A 26,192-nucleotide genomic window follows, 5' to 3' on the forward strand; every position below is an offset into this window, starting at 1 on the left:
TTTTGACTGGTTTCTTGCAGCCATATGTGAAACAGAATACTTGATCTTTATGCATGTCAGCAATTCAAAATTATTTTTCTTGATTTTATTATTGTTGTATGCATAGGTGACCTTAGTAGGGGTGCATAGGGTTCGATTCGAATCGAAATTGACAGTTCTTAACTGAAAGGAATTATATAGTTTGTTTTCGATTCCTAGAAATTAGAATTGAAATTGAGACCGACGTTTTCAAACTTACTGAATATGAAAATAAAAGAGTAAAACATAAACAAGTTCCATGGTTAGTACTTCAAATTTACAGATTAATGATTTGAGTTTAAATCATGAGAGAATAATTTATTTTTTTATCAATCAAAATTGATGGATCAAATGGCAATTAGAATTAGAATTGGTGTGTGATTATGGAACCGTGATAACCCTTCAGACCCAAGACAGTACACCATGGTATAATTAGTTTTACTAAATATAAAAAAAAATTAATAGTAAAATATAAATAAGTTGCATGGTGTTTGAATCTTGATGGAATAATTTATAAATATATTTTTTTATCAATCAATAGATTTTGTTTTACTTGTTAAAAACTAGAACTTCCTCATCTTTCTTAGATCCCATAATTGCTAGTCTCGTAACTGTTAAAACTCTATGAGGTTGCTATATGTTGTGTGTTGTGGATGAGATCACAAGTTGATGAAAAGATGCAGAAAACTCTGATTGTGATGCCTTGGTGGAACAAGTGGCCCAAAGTTGTTTGTATCCTTCTTTAGAGCACTAAGAATGAGTGATCTTGTCAGAGAAGAAATCAAATTCAGCTCAATATTTAAGGTTTATACTTCAGCTATTGACTAAAATGAAAATGTTTTATCAAATCACAAATCTAGATAGTAAAAGGAGACCTTTTATTCTCTATTTGTGCACATAAATATCATTTGTTTTATTGATGCCTTCACAGATCAAACTACAGAGCTTAATTCTGAAATGTAGGATCCTCCTCACTGCTTTTATGGTATGTGGAAAGCAGCATCAGCATCCTTGTCTCTGATGCCATGGAGGTCTTGCCCCACTTTTCTCTGTCACCTTGGTGATTGCCATAGACTTGAAATGATATCCTCCTCCGGTTTAATACAACAGGATCAAGTTGAGTTGCCTGGGATTGCTTTTTGATGTCTTAGCTGGTACCATCTTAATTAACCCATCTACAGAAAGAAAGAATGATGTTTTCTTTTCTCAGTTATTATTTTTCTTAAAAACTACCATAACACAAAGATATTATTCTATATCTCATATTTTTTATTGTAAGACCTACAATAAACATCAGATAGGATGCATCATGAATCTGTGTTTATGAAACCTGAAGGCCATGCAAAACCATCAAGAACTGTTATACTGCAAATACAGAGACTATTTTGTTAAAGAAGTCTTGGACATACATATATTCATGTCCTGATGAATAAGCACAAGAATCTATTTAATGAAGCAAAGCAGCAGCCATGACATGACTAAATTTCCCCAAAATTAAGCTTATCAGTTTTGTAGTTGAGTTGGTCTCAACCACTAATCTCAGGCACAAATAATGTTTCATGCAATTTTCTGATGAGTCCTAGGCTTTATTATATCCGATATGCGATTGTATACTGGCATCTGATGCATGGAAACTGATTCAACCAACCAAACAGAACCAGAGGCAGGGTTAATTGCACTATGATTTTTACTTGGTCCAGTTAATATATTATTCTCCACAGCCATTAATCAACTTAACTAATGGTGTAGTAATAACAAATGGATACTAAAACTTCTTAGCATTGTGTAACTCTTGGATGGAATCAAGAGAAGCCAAAGGAATGCTGCAGGGAAAAAACTCTATATGAAACAATTGAAGTGCTGAATATGTTTCAAATGGATATCTAGAGTGCTTCATACCTATAAGAATGCTGAGCTGCCAAGTACCAATGATCGATGTTCTGAAGCATCTGCGAGAGTAACACTGGTTTTATTATTGAAAACAGTTGCAAGAACACAAAAAGGCATTCGAGTATATACTCGTGAAACATACCGAAAAGTGGTGGCTGCTTCAGGCAAGGAATACTTCAGCAAAAGTTACTTGGACATGTTCTGCCATAAGCAAACAGCTTTATAACAATGGTTTCCTGTGGGTTCTCGAAGCTAACATGTTCACATTATATGGTCGCAGCTCACACCTTGCATAGTGCTGCAACATCACACTGTACAAAGAAGCCATAGCAGATAGTGTATGATAACATACAGATTCCTCACATGTAAGCTCCAAACTACCGGTAAGCTTGTGAGAAACAAAAAACTCCAGGATTCCTCACATGTTCCTCCACAACATACAGATTCTTATCAGTTCAGCATATGTAAACCTGGGCAATCAAATACGTTCTTGGAGAAAACTAAAATAGCAATTTTTTCTTTCTTGATAAAGAAATTTTATCTCATCATACAGTAGTTTGATAAAGAAACTGTATCTCATCATTCGGTAGAAACATTATAATATAAATTGTCATACTATTAAGGCCCTTTAAGCTTCTGTCCATGAATTTGCCAAACTTTGATGATAAATTTGGAAGATATTAAGTTTACCAGAAAATAATTGGATAGAATTTTGTCCTCCATCTGCAAGATACTTTTGGCAAATTACACAAAGATAACGAAGGAAGTTGAGATTCTAGAAAGGCTTTGATGAAGAAATCATGACAAGCAAGCTCAAAATATACAAGTGTATCTCTTTACAGAACTCCCATTATGCTTGCCAACTGCCAAATATGCTCTTTCCAAGCACCATGCTGAATGTTAATCATATGCAGTCCAGTTAAGGAACTTTCAGAGTAATAAGTTTTCAAGATTTACAGGAACAAAGCCAATTCCAAGATTCCATCTCCAACTATGTAAATTAACAATATAGAGTCCTGTGATGATACATCTTATTCGGGCAATTCTTTTAAAATTACAAGATTTGCAACATGGCTTATGCATCGATGACTATTACTGAATCATGTGATATATCAAATAATGCGCTTGAAAGAAATTAAAGATAAAGTTAAAACTATTCGATGAGTTCATGTCATACGTAATTAAGTGAAAACAAAATAATATAGCCCAAAGCAAGAATAGAAGAAGCATGACAAGCAGTAGTAATTTTTTAACAGCTTAATTCATCACAAACATGTCAACAAAAAAAAAAGTTACCACAAAGTATGTTCCAGATGTTGAATAAAACTGAGATTGGAAATAATTAGAAAATCAGGAACCTATTGCAAAAATTAAAACCTATTGCCGACAAATAAAACTAGAAAGGTTAGGGTCATATGTTATTAAAGCAAAGAGCAAAGATCAGGCCATCCTCCAGAGATTCTGTTAGACAACCAAAGAAGGTCTAATACTGTATCAATGAAAAATAAAGATGAAAAGAGAAATGAGTATAACAATAACATATAAGAGATTAGCTAGTAAAATTAATGTTTTACCGACTGATGAGTGGCAAAAGGGGGCAGAATAGTCCCCAGAACATGTGCAAGAATACACATACCACAATCTTATTTGATAGAAGGAACAGTGATTAGGGCTATATCATAGTAGATTGTTTCTGGTTATTGCTATAGAAGTAAAGAAAATTATCTAGTACTAGAGGATGTATCATGTATTCCTGCCTACTTCTTGATCCTACGCACTTTCTTTGGCCCCCAAACTTCCATTCTCCCTAGCGGGCATCCGCAAGGAGAGCGAAAGATTAGAACCGTGCGTCCATTCAGCGGTGCCATCTTCTTCAGCTCAGCCTCGAGTTCCTTGTGATCCTGCCCCAAGTCCAAGGGGCGCGTCCCAAAAGCATCTTTCGGCAGTGGCGGCAAGCACTTGACGCACTCCTCTGACTCAAGCTGGATGTCGAATTCGACGGCTTTACGCAGACCTTTGCAGTAGGGATTGCCGCACTTCCTCGCCTGGTAATTGAAGAATTCCCAGGCAGCGATCGCGGTGACGAACACGAAGATCAAGCCAGCGGCGTAAGCGACGGGGGCCTGGTAGAGGACGTCACCGATGACGTCGATCGCGGCCGGCAGGAGCTCGTACGCTTCCCGGAAGATGAACTGGAAGTAGGGGACTGTGAGAACGGTGAGCGCTCCGAGGACCAGGAATAGCATCACGATGTCGATGGCGGCGAAAGGGGAGTGCTCGCAGAAGGGGTGGGAAAGGGGGTTCAATGACTTGCTCTTTCTCCTCGACTGGCCGATCCGGTGGTCGGAAGAGGCCTGGGAGTTAGCCAGGTGCCGGTGCTGCTCGAAGGCCCTGCAGAACTCGATCAAGCTCCGGCAATCCACCATCTTTAACCCAAATTACCCACCACCAGTGACCAAATCCTTCAAAGATGGAAACTTTACACAGACGTAGCAGCCGCGATCGATCGGTCAAGGAAATTATAATGGTCAGAAACCAGCCCACAGACGACGCGCCAGCACCAACCGAACACAGATCCACCGAATCGAACCAGAACGCCCACGGAAAGCCGGATCGAGGGGCGAGGATCCCTGGATCAAGATCCAAGTCGATCAGGGGAGAGAGGGCGAACCGATCGGAGCCGATGGAGATCTATGGAGACCGAATCGAATTGGAGGCGAAGGGTAAGGGGAAGGGGGAGACGATGAGACGGATAGAGAGGGAATCGTGAGGTGTCTCCGCTGGTGGAGGGAGTGCCGTGCCGACGGAGGATGAAAGGTTAGACGGCGAGAAGGAACGGATCAAATCACATCGTAATGACGTGCGGAGAAGAGAAGCGTGGATTTCAGAGTCAACAATAATAGCATTGAAGGATACATAAATATATATATATATATATATATATATATATATATATATATATAGAATAAAAAGGGAAGACAGAAGTACGAGGGAATATGGAGTGAGGGGTCAGATGGTAGGGAGCAAATGTGTACTAAATTTTGAGAGGATAATATCATATTTTATTTATTTATTTATATATATATGATATATTTTTATATTAAAAATATTTTAAGTGTATACATTTTAAAATTAAAATAATAATTTTTTTACAAAGGATAAAAAATAAAGATGGGATTATCTCTTGATGTATTTTTTACTAGTAAGCATGTTCTAAATTGATTATTTGTATTATCAAGTGCTCATCTTTTTTATAGGGATATATGCATATTTAAATAATTATAGTGGTAAATATGAAAATTTTAAATGACAAATTGTAATGAACCCTTTTTTACTCTCTTCAACATTAAAATTTTTGGATGATTTATTAGGAAAATTTTATTTAGTTGTTCTCTTGTTTTCATTTGATCTTGTTTATAGAATTTAATCTATCATTTTCCAATGGAAAAAAAAATATTTTTGTAAAAAAAGCTTATTTTGTGTTGAATACAAGCAAAAAATAAAAACTTTTTTTTGGATAAATCATCCAATTCCTTTCATACAAAAATGAATTTTATGGTGTAAAAAGTTGAGCTTTCTGAAGGCTGAGAAATATGTCCCCTAATCATGAATTCAACAGTTGACTGAGTTAATGGCTTAAAGGACACATAAATCTGACTTGTTGACTTTCCTAATTATAGTAATTGATCACCAATTCCAGATGACACACAAAAGTAGTAAGCTTGGCATTTTTTTTTTGGAACAACAGCACCAAATCAATCCTTGATTTTCCACCCTTTCCAATTTCATTTCTTAAAATTGCTTTTGCAACATAGCAATTTTACCATATTAATCCATTAAGAAAAGGACTTTTAAATGATTGTAATACAATAAATTAAGATTTAGCAATATGTAGGATAAATAAATAAATTACAACAAGGCTGTTATTAAAATAGATCTATGACAAATCTTAGTACATTCACAAGATTACTTCTTTATGATTTTTGTTACTAAGTTAACATATTTTATAATATGCTATTTTTTTCATGATTAGCATTAACTTTTTCAGTAATTAAGTGTGAATAATTATCAAAGATGTTCAATAATACCAAGTGTTTTGTTGATAATCATGAAATATATATTTATGAATTCGTAAAAATATATATTGATAATAAAATAAATTTTATTATTTTTAATATTTTACCTTCTCTTAAATCTTGAAATGTTACATAAATTACTTGGTAGCATCCATAGTTACATTAGTTTAGTTCATTAATCAAACTGTCTAAGCCTTAACGAAGATTAAAATATGCTCATTTTTATTTATTATAAAAGATATTTAGTCTAGGAAATAAATATAAGAATGAAAGAAAAGAAAACTCTACATATTTATTATTATAGGAGATGTTTCATCTCCTATAAAAAAAAAAATTATATGCATTAAATGTGTGGCCCAACCAATGGATCCACAAGTTCAACTAAAGATCCAAAACTCAATTAACTATATTGTGTTATTCCATTTACCAGTGGAGAAGGACTTGAGAGGCCTTATGCAATCCTATCTTCGTTTTGCGTCATCCATCTTCTTCGCCATTGGAGGCAGCTCTACCTTCTCAAGCAGCAAGAGATTAGGTTGGGGGCAGTCGGCGAGGGAGCTGACGTTGTTTTGGCCGGTGCTGCTCTCAAGTCAATCCCTTTGCCGGACTGCCGTCTTCTTTGTTGTTGCGGCTCTGACCGTCCGCTTCCTCACCAAAACATACTGGGATGCAAGTAAAGTAATGAAGGATTTATCGAAATATTAAATTAAATTTTATGATTTCAAGCCCATAGATCTAACACTATTCCGTAAATATTAAATTAATCATCAACTATATATTTTATTAATTATTTAATATTTAATTATAATAAAAATTATATTTTTATAAATATAAATATTAATATTTATATTTATAAATATAAATAGATAGGCTAAGCGAAGGAGTTTAATTGGATCGTTGACTCAGGCAGGCTTTAGTTTGACATTCAAATCAAATTGGATGGAATCTCGATTGAGTCAATTATAAATCATTTTATTCAAATCAGATCAGATGAAACCTCGATCGAGTCAATTATAAATCATTTGATTCAAATCAGATTGGATGGAATCTCGATTAGTCAATTATATGTCATTTGGTTTAAATCAGGTTGGACGAAATCTTGATTGAGTCAATTATAAATCATTTGATTCAAATCAGATTGGATGGAACTTCGATCGAGTCGATTATAAGTCATTTGGTTCGTTCGAAACCGGAGGGAACGGTTTCCAACCCCCGTCCACCCGAGCCCTGATCGCAGCGGGTCTTCCCGTCGGCGCTGCGGCGTTTTCCTCGCGAAGAGCGGCTATAGGCGAACGGCGGCGGGGTCTCCCTCCGGAGATCATTTCCTCGGTACCGCTCTCTCTTTCTCCTTCGCCGTCGAACGCTCCCTTCTCCTCCTCCTCCTCTTCCTGGACCACAGCACCTCCCTCCTCTATCGCGGCCCCCCGATTTCCCCTCTCCTCCATCCTCGCTCCTCCCTACTGTTTTTGTGACGGCTAGAATTTTGATTTGTTAATTTTAATATTAATTTTAAACGGTTGATTTTTACTATAATATTGAATAGAGTTAATTTTGATGTTAATCTCTTTTCGTTGTCGCACAAACTGCGAGTTATCTGTCTGCTCTTTCGACTCGGTTTTCCTTCTATAGATTCTCCGTGCTTAGTTCTCCTCTTTCTAGTTGTTTTTTCTTTCTTGCTTGATGTTAATTCTTTATTTTGCGTCTCGTCCGGATGACGAACAGTTGCACGTCACCTGTTCGACCTAATGCTCGAGATAAGGGATGTCATTTTGCGCTTCTTATACTCAAATTGATGACATTGGTTTTTTACAAAGAACTCCATCTGACTTTTGGCTGCTTTTTCTTGTGGCGCTTCCGTTTTGAAAAGCATCTTGATTGACTTGACATTCTGTTGGCTTTTAGGACTACTACTGCTCGCTGCCTTGGCATTCACGTATAATATTTTGTTTCTGTTGTAGCAGAATCTTCGACGTGAAACATAATCTGTGTTGGGGTGAGGGATTCGTGGTCGTCAGCAGAGGGAGGGCACATTCCAGTAGTGCAATCATGGATGGTAGAAATCCTTCCATCTCATGTATTTTTCTAGTTCCTTTGTTATGCATAATAGGGAGGCAAAACTGTTATATTTAGGTTCACATTGACCGGGACTATCCACAAAAAGAACAGTTCATGCGTTTTCGATTAGTTGTTTGCCTGAAGCTTAGACCGATTACACTTTCCTTTTGCTGGTTTGATTGGCAAGTTAAAATGGATGCATCTTAGTGCTTTTTTATTTTATACAATGTGTATGCTTATTATTCCATCATTGGCACGGAGCTCCAAATGAACAAATCACATCTTGTGACTGTATTGTTCTCTTTAATAACTTGTTTCAACAAACAACTCTCAAAAAAGAAAAAAAAAAAAAAGAGAAATCTTGTTTCAAAAGAATTGGTCTTTTTCTTTAAAGTAAATGAACTCCTTGTTTACTGGGAAGGAAATTTAGCAATTTAATTCTTGTGTTGAACTACATTGTTGAAGCAATCATTTACTGAGCATTTAATTAGAAGGTTGATTAATAAATATTGATATTATCATCTTTTCTTTAGTATCTGCAAAATTAAGATTTCACTGGGAAACCATAGAAAATGAAGTGAACCTCCAAATTAGAACTTGATTTTTTTTATTCTTGGCTTTAAAATCAAAACAATTTTAATCTTTGGTTCATCTTTTTTTTTTTATATATCCAAGCTTTGTCTTCTCAAATTTTGTCATGCTTTTGTATAACAACATTAACAACAAAGCTATAAGTCTTAGCTATTTGGGGTCGACTATATGAATCCTTTGTTGTTATTGAAATCTGTGAATGGTCATAACTTTGTGTTAGTAACTAAATAGTGTGTTATGATATTATTTTAGTAACTAATTCAAATTACAACATTCAGCTCTAGTTATTGAATCCATAATCTAGAAGGTGTAACTGTGTTTGTGTTTGTCACTTATTATTTTGCAAGCTAGTGTTCATACAATAGTAAATTTGACCCCTTATCATGCTTTTGTCTTTAGACCAATGTACTTGTTGAAATTGTATGGATGTGTGTAACAGTTAGGTGGTTCTGCCTGGAAGAATATTTTGTATGGTTGTATTGCTTTAACGTTTTTTGTTTATCTTGCTTCAGTTGATTCACAGCCAAACATAGAAGAAACAATTCTAGTAGGTGATGACCTTATGCTGGGGCTCCCTTCACCTATCATTCCACCGGAGATTGCATCTCATGTTCTTGAAGGTGTTGATTTATGTGATGGAGTGCTAAGGAATCTTTTTTTATGTAAGTGATAGTGAATAATGTCATATAACCCTATAGTGGTGTGAGTGATAGTACCCATCTCGTCACCAAAAAAAGAAATTGATGTGATCCGAGTCATTGACCTTTATTTTGAACATAACCATGGAACTTACTTAGTAAATGCTTTAGGCTTGCAAATCAATGATATTGAACCATTTTGCCAAGATGAGATTGTTTTGTATCGAGAGTGTGCTGAGAAAAGGGTTAGTAACATTTATGTATTCTTTCATTGTGTTATACAGAATTCTATTTGGTCCTTTCAACTTGATATTTGACTTGTCTGTTGGATAAATTGCTAACAGGATAAAGAGCTAAGACAGAGACTTTCAGATAGTGAACATAAATTGGGGCTGTCCATGCCCATTGAAGAAGCAAAGGAAAGAGCTGCTCAACTTCAATCAGAAGTTACATCTCTAGAAAGGTTCAATCTTTTGGTTTTTTTATTGTCTTCTGTTAAATGGTCTAGAGAATGGAAGAATGACAAGTCTGTCCATTGTATCTTTCCCTTTTAAATCTTTTTTTTATATAATCACCATGTATCATTTCCTGGAACTTATATGTCATCACACCCGATTAAATAGCCAGAATTGCATCCGATCTATTTGCAAATGATTGTGGATTGACATTTTATTTACCCCTTTGTTTAATTTTAACATTGTGGTTCATCTGATAGAGGTGAAAGATAGAAAAACTGTGTTATTTATTTTCTTAACTGACCTTTTATATGTTCAACAAAAGTGCACATACTTGCTGATAACTATTTACATTTAGAAAAAAGCTACCCTAAGAACAGCTAACTTATCACTAAATATTTATTAAAATGCAATGTATCTTAGAGTTGGAAGAAAAAAACCCAGTATATGTGATGCAAAGCAATCATTGTTTCTACATTATAGAATTCATCATTAGTGATTTTGACTGCAAAATCTTCTTTTCTTAGCTAATTATAAAGTTCCATCTATATTATGAACTCGTCTAGGCACATGATTCTTGCAAGTGGAATTCAAGGCATGGAAGGATTTCGTCAGCGCTGGAGCTTGCATGGACGTCTTGAGGATACCAAGTACTTGTCTAATTTTGCCGTGTATTTTATGAATTATCTTTATTGTGATATGTTTCATATGATTTTACATCACAACTGTGTGAAGTCCAGTTTTTCTTTTGTCATGTATAATAATGTCATGTCAGCACAACTTACATGTTATTGGATATAAAATTGTAGAAAATTTGAAAACATCTAAGAACCAGGTTTTGCAGCTTAATATCATCACTTTATTGAGTCAAATATCTAATACTTCATGAGTTCCCAAGTTGTTGACTCAAGGAGAGATATGAATACAATTCTAGGAGATGGATGCAAAGAGTGTAGGAAACAACCTTGCAAACAATGCAACCTTGTGCTACTGTGTGTTTGGAGCTTTTGACTAATGTTAGACTAATATTTTCTATACATGAAAGTTTCTTGTATCAGAAATTAAGGTTTATCAGTCTTTTTCTAAGTACCAATTGAAGTTAATATTTGTTCATGTGCAGAAGAAGAATGGAAGCTTTAAACCAGGGAATAGAAAAGAGGAAACCTGACAAGATCCACGGAGAGCCAGTTAGAAAAAAATGGTTTTTTTGGTAGATTTTTTTGCTCTCTTGAGATTTCTGGTAAGTATATATCGAATTACAAGTTAGTCTGCTTTTTAACATTCAGGAAATTAATTTATGTTTTGCCTTGGACCTGTTTCTGAGGCAAATATCTGTTCATGAGACATCCATATCAGTTTAATTCATGGTCTTCTGCCTCATCTAAGAACAGTTCTTTTTTACATGCACCTTATTAAAAAAAATGCTTGCTAAAAATGCTTAGTATCCTTATAATAAAAATCACACAACATCAATCGCCAATGATAAGAAGTATAAAATTCTTGACTATTATTTTTATTTCGGAAGTAGGAATGGTTTATCTGAATTCCCCTTGGTTAAGCTGTTGCATGTTAATGCTTTAAATTTTGTTTATATTGTTTTGGATAAGTAATTTGCAAGTAACCAAGCATGTCATGACTTGTAACTAGTTGCAAAGTAGTGTGAGATTCCATCATATGTCCTCTTGAGAAAAAAGAAAGAAAGGGAACAAAGAAAATCTTCATATATTTCATTTAGCTAGATTACAATGACATTGGGTTTTTAGGGAGTCATTGTTGCTCAAAGATATAGGGCGAGCCTTGGTATTAAAGAATATTATGACAGCGTATTTCTAATTTGATACTTAAAGAACATTGCAGAACTTGCTTTTTAACATATTTGCTAATAGTTTCATTTGTGTACCAACCATTTCCTGTGTTGTTAACGAGAAAATCATAACTGGTGACAGGATCATGATTCAGATATCATCGAACCTTGTAGTGTTTGTCATCTTGTGGAACTTGCACAGCCCCATCTGGAACTTAGGAAACTGGATGTCAGTGCACTTCAAAAGTTTTGCATTACAAAGAGGACGAAGCATATGTAACCTATACAAACTACTCATGGAAGAAACACGTTAGTGTAAAAGTTGATCCCTCAGCATATTCTAGTAATAATCATGGATAAATGCCATTCTATCAGGAAAGAAGATTAGTGGTTGGCTGGAGCATTTGAACTTGCAAGCATTCATAGTTATGTCATGTTTAATCTTTGTAGTAGTGTATTTTGAGTTGGGGATGGTGATCAAATAAATTGGTCCAAGGATTTTGAACATCTTGTTGGTAGAAAAATGATGTTAGAAGAGGTTTGAAATTGAAGCTTTTCGGGTCTCTAAAACAATTTCTTATGGTTATATGCTTTTTGTTATGATGTTTGTTGAGAGGATCCGTTGTTCAATGACCGATGACAATATGCTGTTAACTTTCAATTTGTATAGCAACAACTTTTTCCTCCCTTTTCTTTGGTTCCTTTTTCTTTATTAGGAATGCATTCTCCTTGCAAACCAAAATGTACAAATATTGGATGATGCTTATTTCTACTTTGTTTTGTTGAGAATTATACATCATAGCTTAATGTTTTGATTATTTTTGTCTGTTAGATAAATATAAGAACTAAGAAGACTTCATTAGAAACAATATTAAGATATGTAAATGCTCTTGATTTAATTAGAAACATTTCCCTGTACAGATTATGTTTTTGATTTCAAAGGGTTCTACATCAGCATTCAATTATAATTTATTCTTGGCTACCATAATTCCTGTTCATTACCTGAATACATTCGGTCAACTTGGTGAGTTTACATTGCATTGTAACATTAATATGGTGTGGCCGAAGAGGCCAACTGATTTCAGGCGTCCTTTTCTAGGAGTTGTCATAAATCAATCACTTATCAGATTATTAAGATTCAATTTTTCTAACTTGTTTTACTTTGGTTCAAACATAAAATGCCAGATTCTCAAGAAGAAGGTGTAGAAACAGGACTTCCTGATAGACTCTGAAGGCCCACTTCACCTTCCACCGAAGAACCGAGTCAACTCTAAGCAAATCTTCACTGCTGGAAAGGGTGCCTCCACCACCAACCCTAACCAAACATCATAACAATGGCTCCTAATTCCTACAAATAATGCAATAGGTTGGTGGGCCAGTTTTATCTATGCCTCCTTAGCTTCCCATATCTGCGTGTACATATGTCTTCACCAAATCAATTGGATTACAAACCCTGCAATGATGGAGTTCTTTCCATAAGGAAAACAACTCCCTCGTCGTGGGAGAAGGCTTGTCCCGCAAGCATTGATGCAATTTTCCTGGTGATCTAGTGGGTGTAACGACTCCCACATAGATGCACTGCCAACTGTCTTTTGAGAGCTTGAGTAAGGGCCTGCATCCACTGTCTCCACAGATACATGTATGTGTGTGTGTGTGTGTGTGTGCAGGTGGAGGCGACGCCGGTGAAGAGGCTGTGCAGGACCCACAACATCATCACAGTCAACGGCCAGTTAGTAACCCGGGACGACGCGGGCGACGCTCGTGGTCTACGGTTGACGTCAACGGGGCTAAGTACCACGTCACGCTTCACGTGCCGGTTCACGATCGAGGAGCAGGAAGGCACGGTGTGGTGGTGGCACGCACACAGCTCCTGGCTCTCTTCCTTCTCTCAACCCTTGCAATGGAGACATCTCAAGCAACCAGTGAGCCCGTTCCTTCTTCCCAACTTGTCAACAAGCGAAGACTGCTGAGCTCTCTTATGGAAGCCACAGCCACGGCTGCCTCCACCATCCCCGACCGACCCCCTACGATCAAGGAGGACACCTACCCCGTATCCACCAAGTCCTCCGAGCATAAGGCACTTTGGGAACCCACGCCCATCTCCATGACGAGGCGGACGCTGTCCTCCTCAAGTTCCTGCCCCACGACTTCGACGTGGGGCAGGCGCAGGACATGCTGGTGCGGTGCGCGGAGTGGCAACGAGAGTTTGACGTCGATAGGGCGGCCGGGGAGGAGCTGGTGGAGTTCAAGAAGCTGGAGGGCATGGTGGCGTAGCTGGGACCGGCAGCCACCCATGTGCTACAAGCATCTTTGGGGGTAAGATCGTGTAAGAGCACGAGCAACGCCGAGAAGCTACAATGCTTTCTGATAGAAGCTCGTGATATAAAGAAATATGAGATGATAAATTTATATTTATTACATATTCTAATCCTCGATCAATCTATAATTTTAGAATCAATCATATATTTAAATACAGAGTATATGATCGAGGAAATTCTCTCCCTCATAATCTGTATAAATATGTATTACCTCAACGAATAAAATCATCTCTTTCATAATAAATTCTTCATCGTATCATTAGAGCCTTCTTGCTTCGTGCAAGGCTCCCTCTTCCTCACCCTCCCTATTGCTGCTTTACAACTCTTAATTTTTGCTTCTCACTTTCGGATTATAGCATTATATTGAAGGCAAAGATGCGTGACTCCTCCCTACCGACCTTCTAGCATGTCTTCTCTAGTGATCGACCAGCTTCTTCGGTGATCCTTCATCGCTGTGTAGTTCTACTTGGTGGGTGTTCCCCTCCTACCTACTACTCAACATCTTCACCAAGGTCCTCGTCCCCTTTTCGTCATCCGTTAAACTAATTGGCACCTTGGATTAACAGTTGACCTCTCGATGATAGTCTGTTGCCTACCACCATCCTCTCGATTGCGCTATCAATACTCATAATCGAGAGAAAAACTCAGGAGAGGAAGGAAGATATCATCCTCTTCAACACATCTCAAATCAGATCCTCCCTTGTACACTTCTCAGATCTGATCTCCACCAACTGTGCATACAAACTAGATCATTAGCTGGTTTTGGGTTTTTCTTATTGGATCACAATATCTTATCAGCATGTCTTCCTCCTCTACATCTAATGCTTCAATTATTATTTTCTCGAGAAACATTAGTTCATCTCAACATATAGAACTTATATCTATCAATGAAATAACTCTAATCCCCTTCAGGCTCTCTAAAGATAGCAACTATGCATCTTAATGAGCACAATTCACTAATCTCCTATTTTGATATAATCTATTAGGCTACATCGGTGGCTCTCTTAGTTGCCCACTAGAAAAGATCTATATATTAGGAGAATCCATCCTAATGACAAATTCTGATTACAAGTTATGGCTACGATAAAATCATCTTATTATATAAGTCATTCAAGCTTTAGTTGTTAGCTTCATAACATCATTAATCTCTTCGTACAACACTATAGCAAAAGTATGGTCCAAGTTACAAACCACCCTTGCCAATCGTCCTCGCACTCGCATGCTAAGTCTTTTATCTACTATGATGAAAATAACATATGAGAGAAGTACTATTGATTATATGCAAGATCTAAAAGTTATTATAGATGATTTGGCTTTAATAGGTTATCACTTGAGTGATGAAAAAGTCATTGTTCATACTCTCAATGGTTTAGGAGACGAATATAAGGAACTAATGGCAAAAATTCGAGCATGTGACTTACCAATGTCATTCGAATAATTATATGGCAAGCTGAATGATCATGAAACATATCTAAAATAAGAAGAGAGGAAGACGAGATCAACTATCGTAGCTCAATTCAATTAAAAATCCAAAGGAAAAGACAATCAAAGTAACAAAAACTTCGATAAAAGACCAAACAAAATACCTCTTGGACACATGGGTAATACACAGATCCATCATCCTCTATTACACTATTAACTCTCCAACTATGGTGGTAACTTCAACCTAAACAACTCAGGAAATAAACGTCCCAACAATAATAATCAACAAAAAGTTAACTGTCAACTCTGTGATAAAATTGGGCACACAACAAGAGTCTATCGATCTCAATCCAAGTCTACTGCTACACCCAACTAACCTTAAGCAAACATCATGATCACTTCAACTGCTTATCCAAATAATTGGATTGTTGACTCTAATGCTTCTCATCATATCACTTCTAATTTACAGAATTTATTTATCCATACTAACTATGGAGCCAAATAAGATATCATCATTAGTGACGATAATGAAATCTCTATCACTCACACTAGTTTCACAACACTTAATTCACACACAAATACTATTACACTTAATGATGTGTTGTATGTATCTCACATCAAAAGAAACATTATTTCTATCTTTTAATTTTGTAAACAAAATAATACATCTATTGAGTTTTTTCTTGACTCGTTTCTTATAAAGAATCTGAGCACGGGGGCACCCTTGGTCCAAAGCTAAAATAAAGACAACATATACAAATAGTCATTAGCTTCACAAAACACCCAACCAATCGTTCTTACTTTAATTGTTGCTCCAATTGATGTGTAACATCATCGCCTTAATCACTCGTTATCTTTCATTCAACAATAGTTAATTTATCGCTACTCTCTTTTAACTTTCAAATCAAGTAGAATTATAACTCATTGTGATACTTGCATTATGAATAAAAGTCACGGACTATCTTTTGAAATATTTTTCATATCCTACTCCAAACCACTTGAGATCATTTACACTGATATATAAGGCCTGTCTTAAGCACTTCATTTGATAATTTTATATTTTATTATATTTTTTGTAGATTGTTTCACTAAATATATATGGTTATGTCCTCTCAAACATAAATCTAAAGTTATTATAATCTTTACTTATTTAAAAAATATGACTAAGAATTTCTTTCAATCTACCATTAAAATAGTATACTATGACGGAGCAGGTGAATATCAAGCTCTAACAACTTACCTCTTATCATGTGATATACAATATCTTAAGTCACCACCACATACATTTCAATTAGTTGGCTCTACTAAAAGAAAACACCGACAGATAGTTGAGATTGGTCTCATGCTTCTATACCAAGCCTTCATACTACTAATTTTTTGGTCAATAAACTTTTTAAATTACAATCTACCTCATTAATCGCATGCTCACTTCAATCTTACAATACTAATCAATATTTGAAAAATTATTTTACAAGACCTCAAACCTTTAAAAGCTTAAAGTAACTGATTGTTTGTGTTATCTTCGGTTACGTCCCTACGCTTCACATAAGTTAACACCAAGATCCAAGCTTTGTATTTTCATTGTGCACTCCTTTGAATATAATATTTTTCAATACTATGATCTTCAAGCTCAAAAAATTTTTATATCATATTATGTTATTTTTATTGAATCTATTTTTTCCTTCCAAAATCTAGCTCCCTTAGTAATACAAACCACTATAATAATCATTCATTATTGGATTCATATGAATACACCTCAAACCCCGATAAACGCACATCTCGCCAAATCAATTAATAATTCTTCTCTAGACTTGTATTCCCTTATTACTCCGGTTCAGCAATGCCTCACCGTCTTTACAACTTCTCCATCAACTCACTTTATAATGTCCGATCAAGTAATGACCTTAACACCACAAATAATATCTTTGTCCTCTCCTCGATCAAGTGATACCGAAATATATCAGCCTGATCAAGTACATGTCACTAACTTTTCACCAATTTCAATATCTTCAATACAACCCAATAATACCATCGAGCTCGGTCATCACATGACCATACACTCCAAAAAATAATATCTTTAAATCACGTCAAATCCTTAATCTCCATGCTACCATAATCTCTTCACATGAACCTACTGAACCCACAATCGTCACCTAAGCCTAAAAATCTTTATACCAATACGAAGCCATGTATGAAAAATATAATACCCTACTCCATAATGCCGCATTGACCCTTGTACCATCTCACCCCATATAAAATATTATCGGGTGTAAGTAAATCTTTCGAATTAAGTAAAACATAGATGAATCCATTACCATATATAAAGTACGTTTAGTGGCTAAAAGGTTTTACCAACTAGGTATTGATTTCACAGAGAACTTCAGTCCACTTGTTAAACTGATGATAATTTGACTCATCATGAGTTTGGCTATAACTTAAGGTTAACATATACAACAACTATATGTTAACAATGCTTTCTTATGGGGGACCTTAACTGAAGATGTCATTATACAGGAATCTCTTAGCTTCATCCACCGTCAGTATCTAAACCATGTTTGTAAACTATGAAAACTATTTATGGACTTCACTAAGCTCCAAGAGCTTGGTATACCAAACTTGGCTTATTTTTTATATCAGCCAACTTCATCAACTTCAAGTTTGACACTTCTTTATTCTTACGCGATAACAAAAGGGATGTATTATATATCTATTGGTATATGTGGATGACATTATCATTATAGGCAATAATTTCATAGAGATCAAACAAGTTCTTAAGCAATTGATAAATCGATTTTCTATCAAAGACCTAGAAACCTCAAGTTATATTTTGGGCGTGGAAGTAATGTTCATATATTCTTAATTTTTTTCTATTTCAAAAAAAGTACATTCGAGATCTATTATTAAAGATAAATATGTAAAGTATTAAAGAAATAACCACCCTACTCTCCACCATTAAGTCACTTAAATTATATTATGACAGTCATACTACGGATCTCACACAATACCGACAAGTACTTGGTTCCTTATAGTATTTATCTCTCACACATTCAGACATTTTATTTGTAAATAATAAATTATCACAATTCATGCATCAACCCTCCACTACGTATTGGTTTACACTAAAACGTATTCTGCGATATTTTAAAAGGATTCTCAATCATAGACTTATTTTTCATAAACATTCATCACTTCATATACATACCTTCATCGATATTGATTGGGCAGGCAACACTAATAATAAAACATCTACGTAAGTCTACATTATTTTCCTTGGAGCAAATCTAATCAATTGGAGTTTCAAGAAACAAAACACAATTGCAAGATCTACTATTGAAGTTGAATACCAAGCAATCGCTACGGTCGCTGTAGAACTCAATTTGCTATACGAATTTAGCATCACCTCCCAATCCACTCCTACAATATACTATGATAATATCGGTATCATATACTTATACGCTAACATGGTATTCTACTCACGTATGAAACACATTATCATCTACTTCCACTTTGTTATAAATTAAGTAATCAAACGTTAACTACATGTTACTGACGTCCATACTTTTGACCAACCAACAAACTCCCTCACAAAACCTCTTGCTCATAAGATATTTCAATTACATCAATTTAAGATTAACATACTTAATAAAAGCTCATAATATAAATAAATATGAAATAATAACTTTATATTTTTTATATGTTCTAATACTCAATCAATTTAAATATATCTCACGGGATCTATAAATATATTATCTTAATTAATAAAATTATTATTTTCATAATAATTGTTTACTTTCTCCGATGACACGTCCTGGTCACGAAGTGCGGCATCCGCCGGCCACAACTCCGCCCTGACGACGTCAACAGGTCACCGATTAAGGAGACGCCCAAGCGTCAGCTCTTCGCCGTCTCCGAACACATCCAAACCAATCTAACAGTGCGGTTGGGACAAGTAATCTATCCAGACTTGTCTGACTACTCTGCTCTCCCATCTCCACAGCGATGTGAAATGATTCTTCAGTTGGACTGTTAAACCTGCTATATGATCCTTGTAATCTTCAAGTGCCAACAAGTGACAACAGTTCACAGTCCACTGCAGACATACTTGTTATAAGCACTACCAGTAAATTAATGCCCTTCCTTGGACAGCTGAATTCTCTCTCTCTCTCTCTCTCTCTCTCTCGCGAAAGGCACCACTAACTACATAGGCAGCAATTATTGGCCATATGTCCTAATATTTTTTTAAAAAAATTATTACATTAAATGACGTCTATGATGTTCACACATGAATTAATTCGAATTTCCATTTACATATGGGACTCGAACACTTACACTTATATTATACAACAATGCACTAATCAACCCATGTCTCAACAAAAAACCAGACATCCTAATAATTAACACATGTAGCGTCTAATCTCAATATAATGCCGACATGGAATCTAAGAAGAAGAAAAAACATAGATGTGGAATGACTTACTGAAGAGTTGAATTACTAAGAGTAGTAGGATAAAAATGTGTTTCTTAAACACGAGGAATCGTGCGAAACATTCGGTGGTTCAAGTGTCACATCGGTATTAGTTGTTGGCTCATTCCATCTCCGTAATTGGTCAATTATGTTGAATGGCAGAAAGCTAGACAACTCTAATTTTCCACATAAATTGGAGAGCTTGAAAACTAATTGAGCCAACCTTGACGTGACACATCGCCACCGCTACATTAATCACCACATGATCCATCCACTTTGGTGATCACAAGGCAAGATTAATGAATATACCAAATAGATTAAAAATTAGTACCTAATAAAAGGAAAGAATATATATATATATATATATATATATATATATATATATATATATATATCAACACAAAAAGATCTGTGTCGGTGGCTACGACTTTTCTAAGCCGCCGTAGTTAATCCAATCACATCACTTCTTCGTTCCATTTCTACTGTTCGAATAATTTGATCTAATTCCTTTTTTTTTTTGGTTGGGGGGGGGTGGGGGTTAGGTTTAAACAGAGACCCGTCCCTTTTTATCTCAACTTTAAATTAATTACAATAAGAAAAAAATCATTATAATCAAAATATTACTCTTCCAAGGAGATCAATGGTCGTCAGCCGCCTCCGAACCGCACACGAAGTTTCCTGGGTCCCACATGCGGCCGATGGGATCCACTCAAGAACCCACACAACTCCTCCCATGTCCCACAGGTCCACACACGTACGTATTTTTACCAATCGTTGCCGGTGCAACTCTAATAAATACATATATTAATAACAGGGAGAGAGAGAGAGAGAGAGAGATCGGAAGGAGGAAGATAGAAAGCTTACTTTGGCTGCCATCTGAGAGAGAGTGGAGAGCTTTCTTGACTTGTGAGCCGGCGAAGGAGACGAGGATGGGGAGGAAAAGAGACGCGGAAGCGGAGCTCAACCTGCCACCGGGGTTCCGCTTCCACCCCACGGACGAAGAGCTCGTCGTGCACTACCTCTGCCGGAAGATGGCCTGCCTGTGCCTACCCGCACCCATCATCGTCGAGATCGATCTCTACAAGCACAACCCCTGGGAGCTACCAGGTACTGCACATAAAATGATACCAAGCATCAGTTAACATGCTCTGTTAGCCGAAACAAACATGAGATGTTGGGAAGTATCTCGTATCAGATAAGGCATCGTTTGGGCAGAGAGAGTGGTACTTCTTCACTCCTCGTAACAGGAAGTACCTCAACGGCTCGAGACCCAACAGGGCCGCCGGGAAGGGATACTGGAAGGCAACTGGTGCCGATAAGCCAATCTCAGCAAAGGGCAGCGAAAGGACTTTGGGTATCAAAAAAGCTTTGGTCTTCTACACCGGCAAGGCACCAAGAGGCGTGAAGACCGATTGGATCATGCATGAGTACAGGTTGGCTGATGCAAGCCGCAGCTCCAACAAGGGAAGCCTAAGGGTATACAACACGAACGAGAACATAGTTTGCGTTCTGCTCAAGAAACATGCATGCTGTAATACCAATGCTTGTCTAAAGAATAATTTCGATTCATGCAGTTGGATGACTGGGTTCTTTGCCGGCTATACAACAAGAAGAATACCTGGGAGAAGATGCAGCAACAGCAGGAGACATCCTCAGGAGAGACCATGGGTTCGGTGGGCGAGACAGGCTCAGACAGCTTGAGGACACCAGAATTCGATGTCGAGCACAAGGTTGGGCTGCCTTATTTTGATGATCTTGGCTATCCATCCCAAGCTGCTGCCAGAATGCAAGCATCGAGCAACAGCAAAACAACAGCTGGGATTCAGATGGCAGAAGAGAGTCAAAAAGAAGATAACGAATGGTACATGGACTTGAAACTGGATGACTTGCAGAGCTCTTACATGAACGTTCGATCGATGCAAATGATGGATGCAACAAATCAAGACTTTGTACCTCCAGTGCCAAGGCCAAATCATACGGACATGCTGCCATTCTGAACTAAATTAAAAGTCAAACTGTAAATAGCTTAGAACTACAGCTACAGGGTGATGGGAGATCAAAGAACTAGAAGAAACCATTATTTTTTTTCTTTATTTGAAACCATTGATTTGTTTTTCTTTATTTATTTTATGCATTATAAACAAGCATTGGTTATGATGCACTTGTAGTGAATTCCATCTAGATATGCTTGGAGAAACTACTTGATCTTTCTGATAAAAGTGTCAAGTGATTACAAGGTTTAGCAATGGAATCTATTCTTATATTAAGAAAGTATGAGCAATATCTTGTAGCGCTACTGCCTTTTGATTTAGCAAATAGAGATTTTGAGCATCAAAGAATACAAACACATCAAATATAAATAAGCTTTGTAAAAAATTATCAAAGAACGAGTACTACGCTGGACCAAGTGTCATTAAGATTTTTCCTTCACGACTTGACTAATATGGAAATAATTTTTTCATATAGTACCATACATCTGATGGAGAAGTTGGACTTGTCACTCATCGACTATTCTGAATTGGTCCCAGTAAACATAAAACTCTCAGCAGAAGTCCTTTCTATGATGGTTAGAGTTAACTTTGTTTAAAAAAATATAGGCATAAACTACTAGGCATAGGCTGAAATAAGATGTAAGAAGAAGAAGAAACAATTGAAGAATCTTTATCCCATGTTGGATTCACACTAAGTTCCATCTAGCAACAAATAAGATATAAGTTTCTTTTCTGATGAGTGAATGAAATAAAGTAACACTGTTGTCATGAAGCCAAGACTTGTTGCTTCAATGAGTCAGTGATGTACAGGTCTAGGTGACTGCCATTTTCCTTTTTATCCCCTTCAGAAAAGCTCATAATTCAACCTATGTTTTATAAAGCCCCCAGCATGAATGCTCCTAATACACAATATAATGAAAATGCAAAACAAATTTCATAAGTATCAGTATCAAGAGAAGCAAGGTATCCTATTTTTGGCAGCTGAAGGATACATATGTGCACAATAACAGCTAGAACAAGATTGGCATCGTGAATTTTCATGGTCTTGTAATATGAAGAAGTTTTCCTTTACAAGAAGTATAAACAGAGAGAGAGGAAACGCACCAAGCTATGGAGGTCCTGCAACAGTAGATAATTGTGTCCTGAGTATTCTCATTGGAATGGTAATCAACATAGATAGCTCTTCAGCTATGAAAGAATTGCTCCATAAAGATGTATTGAAAGATAGGCCTCAAGACTCTTAGATAAAGGATCCCAAATCAACTTGCGTGTTCTCCAGTTCTACCTATTAGACAGACATCCATCCCAGTGACTTCTTTATCAGAAAAGAGAGCTTGCATTATCGTCTCCAGCTTCAGTTCTAGAAGTATACTTCTTAAAATCAATAGCTTCTTCATATTTCCATGTAATCAGGCACAAACTCTGTGACTAAAACCAAGGCATCTTACTCCACTCCCATTATTCCATTCTGATCAAATGATAAGTAAAACTCTTATCTTGCGTTCATCATCAAAGATCACGTAACATGTCACCCTTACACATACCATCAAACACGTCATGTGCGTAATTCACCAATGAACCAAAACATTCAACCACATAGAAGGCAAGTACCTGTTCATAATCAGATGCTATGGACCCACTCAAACAGATCCTCTGATCTCCCTCTCAGGCACCCAAGAACTGAGTCGACATCGAACAGTACGCCGTGAACAGCGTTGCCACTGCCATCATATCTCTGATGATCACAAGAAATGTTACTCTTACAAATACCATCAAACACGTCATGTGCGTAATTCTTGCTAATGTTACTCACAGATCTCCACTGACGAGCTGACCATTCGACCACATAGAAGGCATAAGTAGCTGTTCACAGTCAGATGCTATGGACCCACTCAAACAGTTCCTCTGATCTCCGTCTCAGGCACCCAAGAACTGAGTCAACATCAAAGAGTAGGCCGTGAACAGAGTTGCCACTGCCATCATCTCTCCGATGATCACAAGAAATGTTACTCCTACACATACCATCAAACATGTCATGTGCGCAATTCTTGCTTATGTTACTCACAGATCTCCACTGACGAACTGAACAATTCGACCACACAGAAGGCATAAGTAGCTGTTCATAGTCAGATGCTATGGACCCACTCAAACAGTTCCTCTGATCTCCGTCTCAGGCACCCAAGAACCGAGTCGACATCGAAGAGTACGTCGTCAAAAGAGTTGCCACTGCCATCATCTCTCTGATGATCACAAGAAATGTTACTCTTACACATACCATCAAACACGTCGTGCGCGTAATTCTTGTTAATGTTTCTCGCAGAGCTCCTCTGACGAACCGAACCACTCAGACCACATAGAAGGCATAAGTAGCTGTTCATAGTCAGATGCTATGGACCCACTCAAACAGTTCCTCTGATCTCCGTCTCAGGCACCCAAGAACAGAGTCGACATCAAAGAGTAAGTCTGTGAAAAGAGTTGTCACTGCCATCATCTCTTCTCCGCCAACACTCGTAATGATCACAAGAAGCAACCGGAACGCTTCTAGGAAGGAGTATGAAGAGAAAGGGTTTCAAGGAAGGGTTGAATGGAATGTTCTGGGCAGTGGCGGCCGCACCCGATCGGACCTCAAACCGAGGCACAAATCAGGATGGGCCATTACAGAAAGCCTAAAGGGTGGTGGCTCGATGGTCTCTGTGTCATGGACTTACCTCCTGTCTCCATCGCTTCTTCGAGTTACAAGGCCTCCAGGAATCCACAGGAAGAGACCCTGGCGTCGAACAGCTGCAAGCGTAAGCCAGAGATGGAATCCCCGCCTCCTGCCTCCACTGTTTCAAGCTGCAAGCTGTTGAACGGCCAGCCAAAGTAATCACAGGAGATCTTTTCAATCCCTTCATCCTTTAAAATTAAATCATATTATTAAAGTTGAGTAAATTTTCGGAAAAAAATCTTTAATTTTAAAGAAATTCTCACATAATAATTTTATTTTCGAATATTTTCATTAAAAATTATTTATTTTATAAAAATATTTTTATTTATTTTTCGTCCCTACCCTTGTTTGTCATTGATTGCTTTCGTGTGTGAAGGTTCTTTAACCCTCCATCAACTATCGTCATTATCGATCTTTGAGAAAAGAGTCACGAGCATGGATGATGACGATAGAGACATGCAAGCATGACGATAATAATAATAGAGAAAAAGTGAATGATAAATGACGATGATAGACGAAAAGTATTATACCTAAAAGGATAGAAGAGAATATCAGATATATCATTCAAATCAAAAACTAATTATACAAAAGAGGAGGATACCATAAAGTAATACATGTATCTAATTGGTTCATATAATCAAATTCGAGAACCAAATCTTCTTTGGGGGATGTATATAATACAAGTTAAAAACTAAATTTTATAATTAAAGGCTTCCTTCGTTAGTTGTTTGGAAGTTAGAAGGAAGTTAATTTTGTGGGTGAGTTAGGAATAAGATACATAAATTATTTTATTATCAATTTCCTAATATTTGACTTTTTTATTAGTGGGAAAAATTCCTCCTCACATATAAAATAACAAACAGCTCCTTATTCATCAAGAGTGAGCCTAAGGTTGATGGCTAACAAAGAGAGACAAGAGGAAGAAAAGTGGGTACTCTCAATCTCCTCGGTTTATTATCTTTTAATTTAATTTTATTTTTTCAGTATTGCTTGTTCATGATTTTAAATATTAAAAGTATGTTGCTGATATAAAATTATAATAATAAGATTTATTTAACGATGCATTATTCATATGATTAAACTTGTTCATGCATATTTACAATACTTGATCTATCTTGTTCTTGTGATGTTTTCTAAATAGATTTCATGATTTTTCAGATTTTAGATTCATAAATTATGATATTATAGGTTCAAGTTTTTTCATGTTTATGAATTTAGATATTGATTACATATTTTTTTTGTATTCTTTGTAAGGTTACCTGTCTCAAATCTTGAAATCAATTGGTTTTTATTTTTTGTATAAAAAATATATAAAAAAAACTAATTCATAGTGGTTTGGACCCAATTTATATTTATTCCAAGGAAATTGATTTTATATCAATTAGAATTTAGTCAAAACATAGATTTGCCTCAAGTCAATTCAATTGGTCAATTGAACCAATTCAAATACTATTCAGGCAAAGTAATGATTGTTGTGGTGGGATTGACACCTCATAATTTTAATATTTAATGAATTTCAACATTTTGTTGATGCATTAGAATACTTATTTGATTCAAGATTCTAACACATGTTAGAGAATTCAATTTGTATCTTTTTAGGGGAATTTATGCTCATTTCACCCTATAAAAATCATGATGGTTGCCCTACTTAAAATTATACTACATTTTTTCTTGCCTCTTGCAGTTTTCACATGACAAAATTTTCTCTCACTTGAAAACAATTAGTTCTAATTTATTTGATCATAAAATAAAAATAAAAAAC

General features: G+C 36.3%; 3 protein-coding genes and 1 long non-coding RNA gene across 8 annotated transcripts; 2 read left to right on the top strand and 2 right to left on the bottom strand.

Moving 5' to 3' along the window:
* Positions 1-3,462: 3,462 nt before the first annotated feature.
* Positions 3,463-4,801, bottom strand: LOC135645323 (uncharacterized protein At5g19025-like). The gene has a single exon (XM_065163610.1). It carries the CDS (start codon positions 4,332-4,334, stop codon positions 3,666-3,668), a length of 669 nt encoding a protein of 222 aa, XP_065019682.1. The 5' UTR covers positions 4,335-4,801; the 3' UTR covers positions 3,463-3,665.
* A 2,355-nt stretch (positions 4,802-7,156) lies between these two features.
* Positions 7,157-13,957, top strand: LOC103981091 (uncharacterized). Of its 4 annotated transcripts, none has more exons than XR_010498739.1 (9): positions 7,157-7,313; positions 7,946-8,037; positions 9,143-9,292; positions 9,440-9,513; positions 9,613-9,731; positions 10,290-10,373; positions 10,844-10,963; positions 12,449-12,551; positions 12,713-13,957. XR_010498739.1 is itself a non-coding variant. In XM_009397693.3 (8 exons), exons 2-7 carry the CDS (start codon positions 8,031-8,033, stop codon positions 10,935-10,937), a joined length of 528 nt encoding a protein of 175 aa, XP_009395968.1. In that variant the 5' UTR covers positions 7,157-7,313; positions 7,946-8,030; the 3' UTR covers positions 10,938-10,963; positions 12,713-13,957. The 4 variants fall into 4 exon arrangements, 2 of the variants coding, with proteins under 2 accessions (XP_009395968.1, XP_009395969.1); XR_671394.3 differs by lacking the exon at positions 12,449-12,551 and having other exon boundaries at positions 12,713-12,893; positions 13,195-13,957; XM_009397693.3 differs by lacking the exon at positions 12,449-12,551.
* Positions 13,958-20,190: 6,233 nt separating this feature from the next.
* Positions 20,191-24,580, bottom strand: LOC135645344 (uncharacterized). Of its 2 annotated transcripts, none has more exons than XR_010498744.1 (6): positions 22,828-24,580; positions 21,634-21,717; positions 21,351-21,547; positions 20,987-21,202; positions 20,597-20,842; positions 20,191-20,520 (listed from the first exon to the last, which is right to left on the bottom strand). It is a non-coding gene; the product is annotated as an uncharacterized LOC135645344 (long non-coding RNA). The 2 variants fall into 2 exon arrangements; XR_010498743.1 differs by having other exon boundaries at positions 20,193-20,520; positions 21,634-21,725.
* On the top strand, positions 20,662-21,934 carry LOC135645336 (NAC domain-containing protein 68-like). The gene is made up of 3 exons (XM_065163637.1): positions 20,662-20,839; positions 20,928-21,208; positions 21,307-21,934. Exons 1-3 carry the CDS (start codon positions 20,662-20,664, stop codon positions 21,727-21,729), a joined length of 882 nt encoding a protein of 293 aa, XP_065019709.1. The 3' UTR covers positions 21,730-21,934.
* Positions 24,581-26,192: the final 1,612 nt, after the last annotated feature.

The sequence above is a fragment of the Musa acuminata genome, chromosome BXJ1-4, assembly GCF_036884655.1.
Source record: "Musa acuminata AAA Group cultivar baxijiao chromosome BXJ1-4, Cavendish_Baxijiao_AAA, whole genome shotgun sequence".
In the NCBI taxonomy this organism is placed as follows: Eukaryota; Viridiplantae; Streptophyta; class Magnoliopsida; order Zingiberales; family Musaceae; genus Musa; species Musa acuminata.

Coding starts and splice junctions, on each gene's coding strand:
- LOC135645323 (XM_065163610.1), bottom strand. CDS start 4,334: ATGGTGGATTGCCGGAGCTTGATCGAGTTCTGCAGGGCCTTCGAGCAG.
- LOC103981091 (XM_009397693.3), top strand. Junction 9,293..9,439: donor GCTAAGGAATCTTTTTTTAT/GTAAGTGATAGT, acceptor TAAATGCTTTAG/GCTTGCAAATCAATGATATT. Junction 10,374..10,843: donor GGACGTCTTGAGGATACCAA/GTACTTGTCTAA, acceptor GTTCATGTGCAG/AAGAAGAATGGAAGCTTTAA.
- LOC135645336 (XM_065163637.1), top strand. CDS start 20,662: ATGGGGAGGAAAAGAGACGCGGAAGCGGAGCTCAACCTGCCACCGGGG. Junction 20,840..20,927: donor CAACCCCTGGGAGCTACCAG/GTACTGCACATA, acceptor ATCTCGTATCAG/ATAAGGCATCGTTTGGGCAG. Junction 21,209..21,306: donor CCAACAAGGGAAGCCTAAGG/GTATACAACACG, acceptor CGATTCATGCAG/TTGGATGACTGGGTTCTTTG.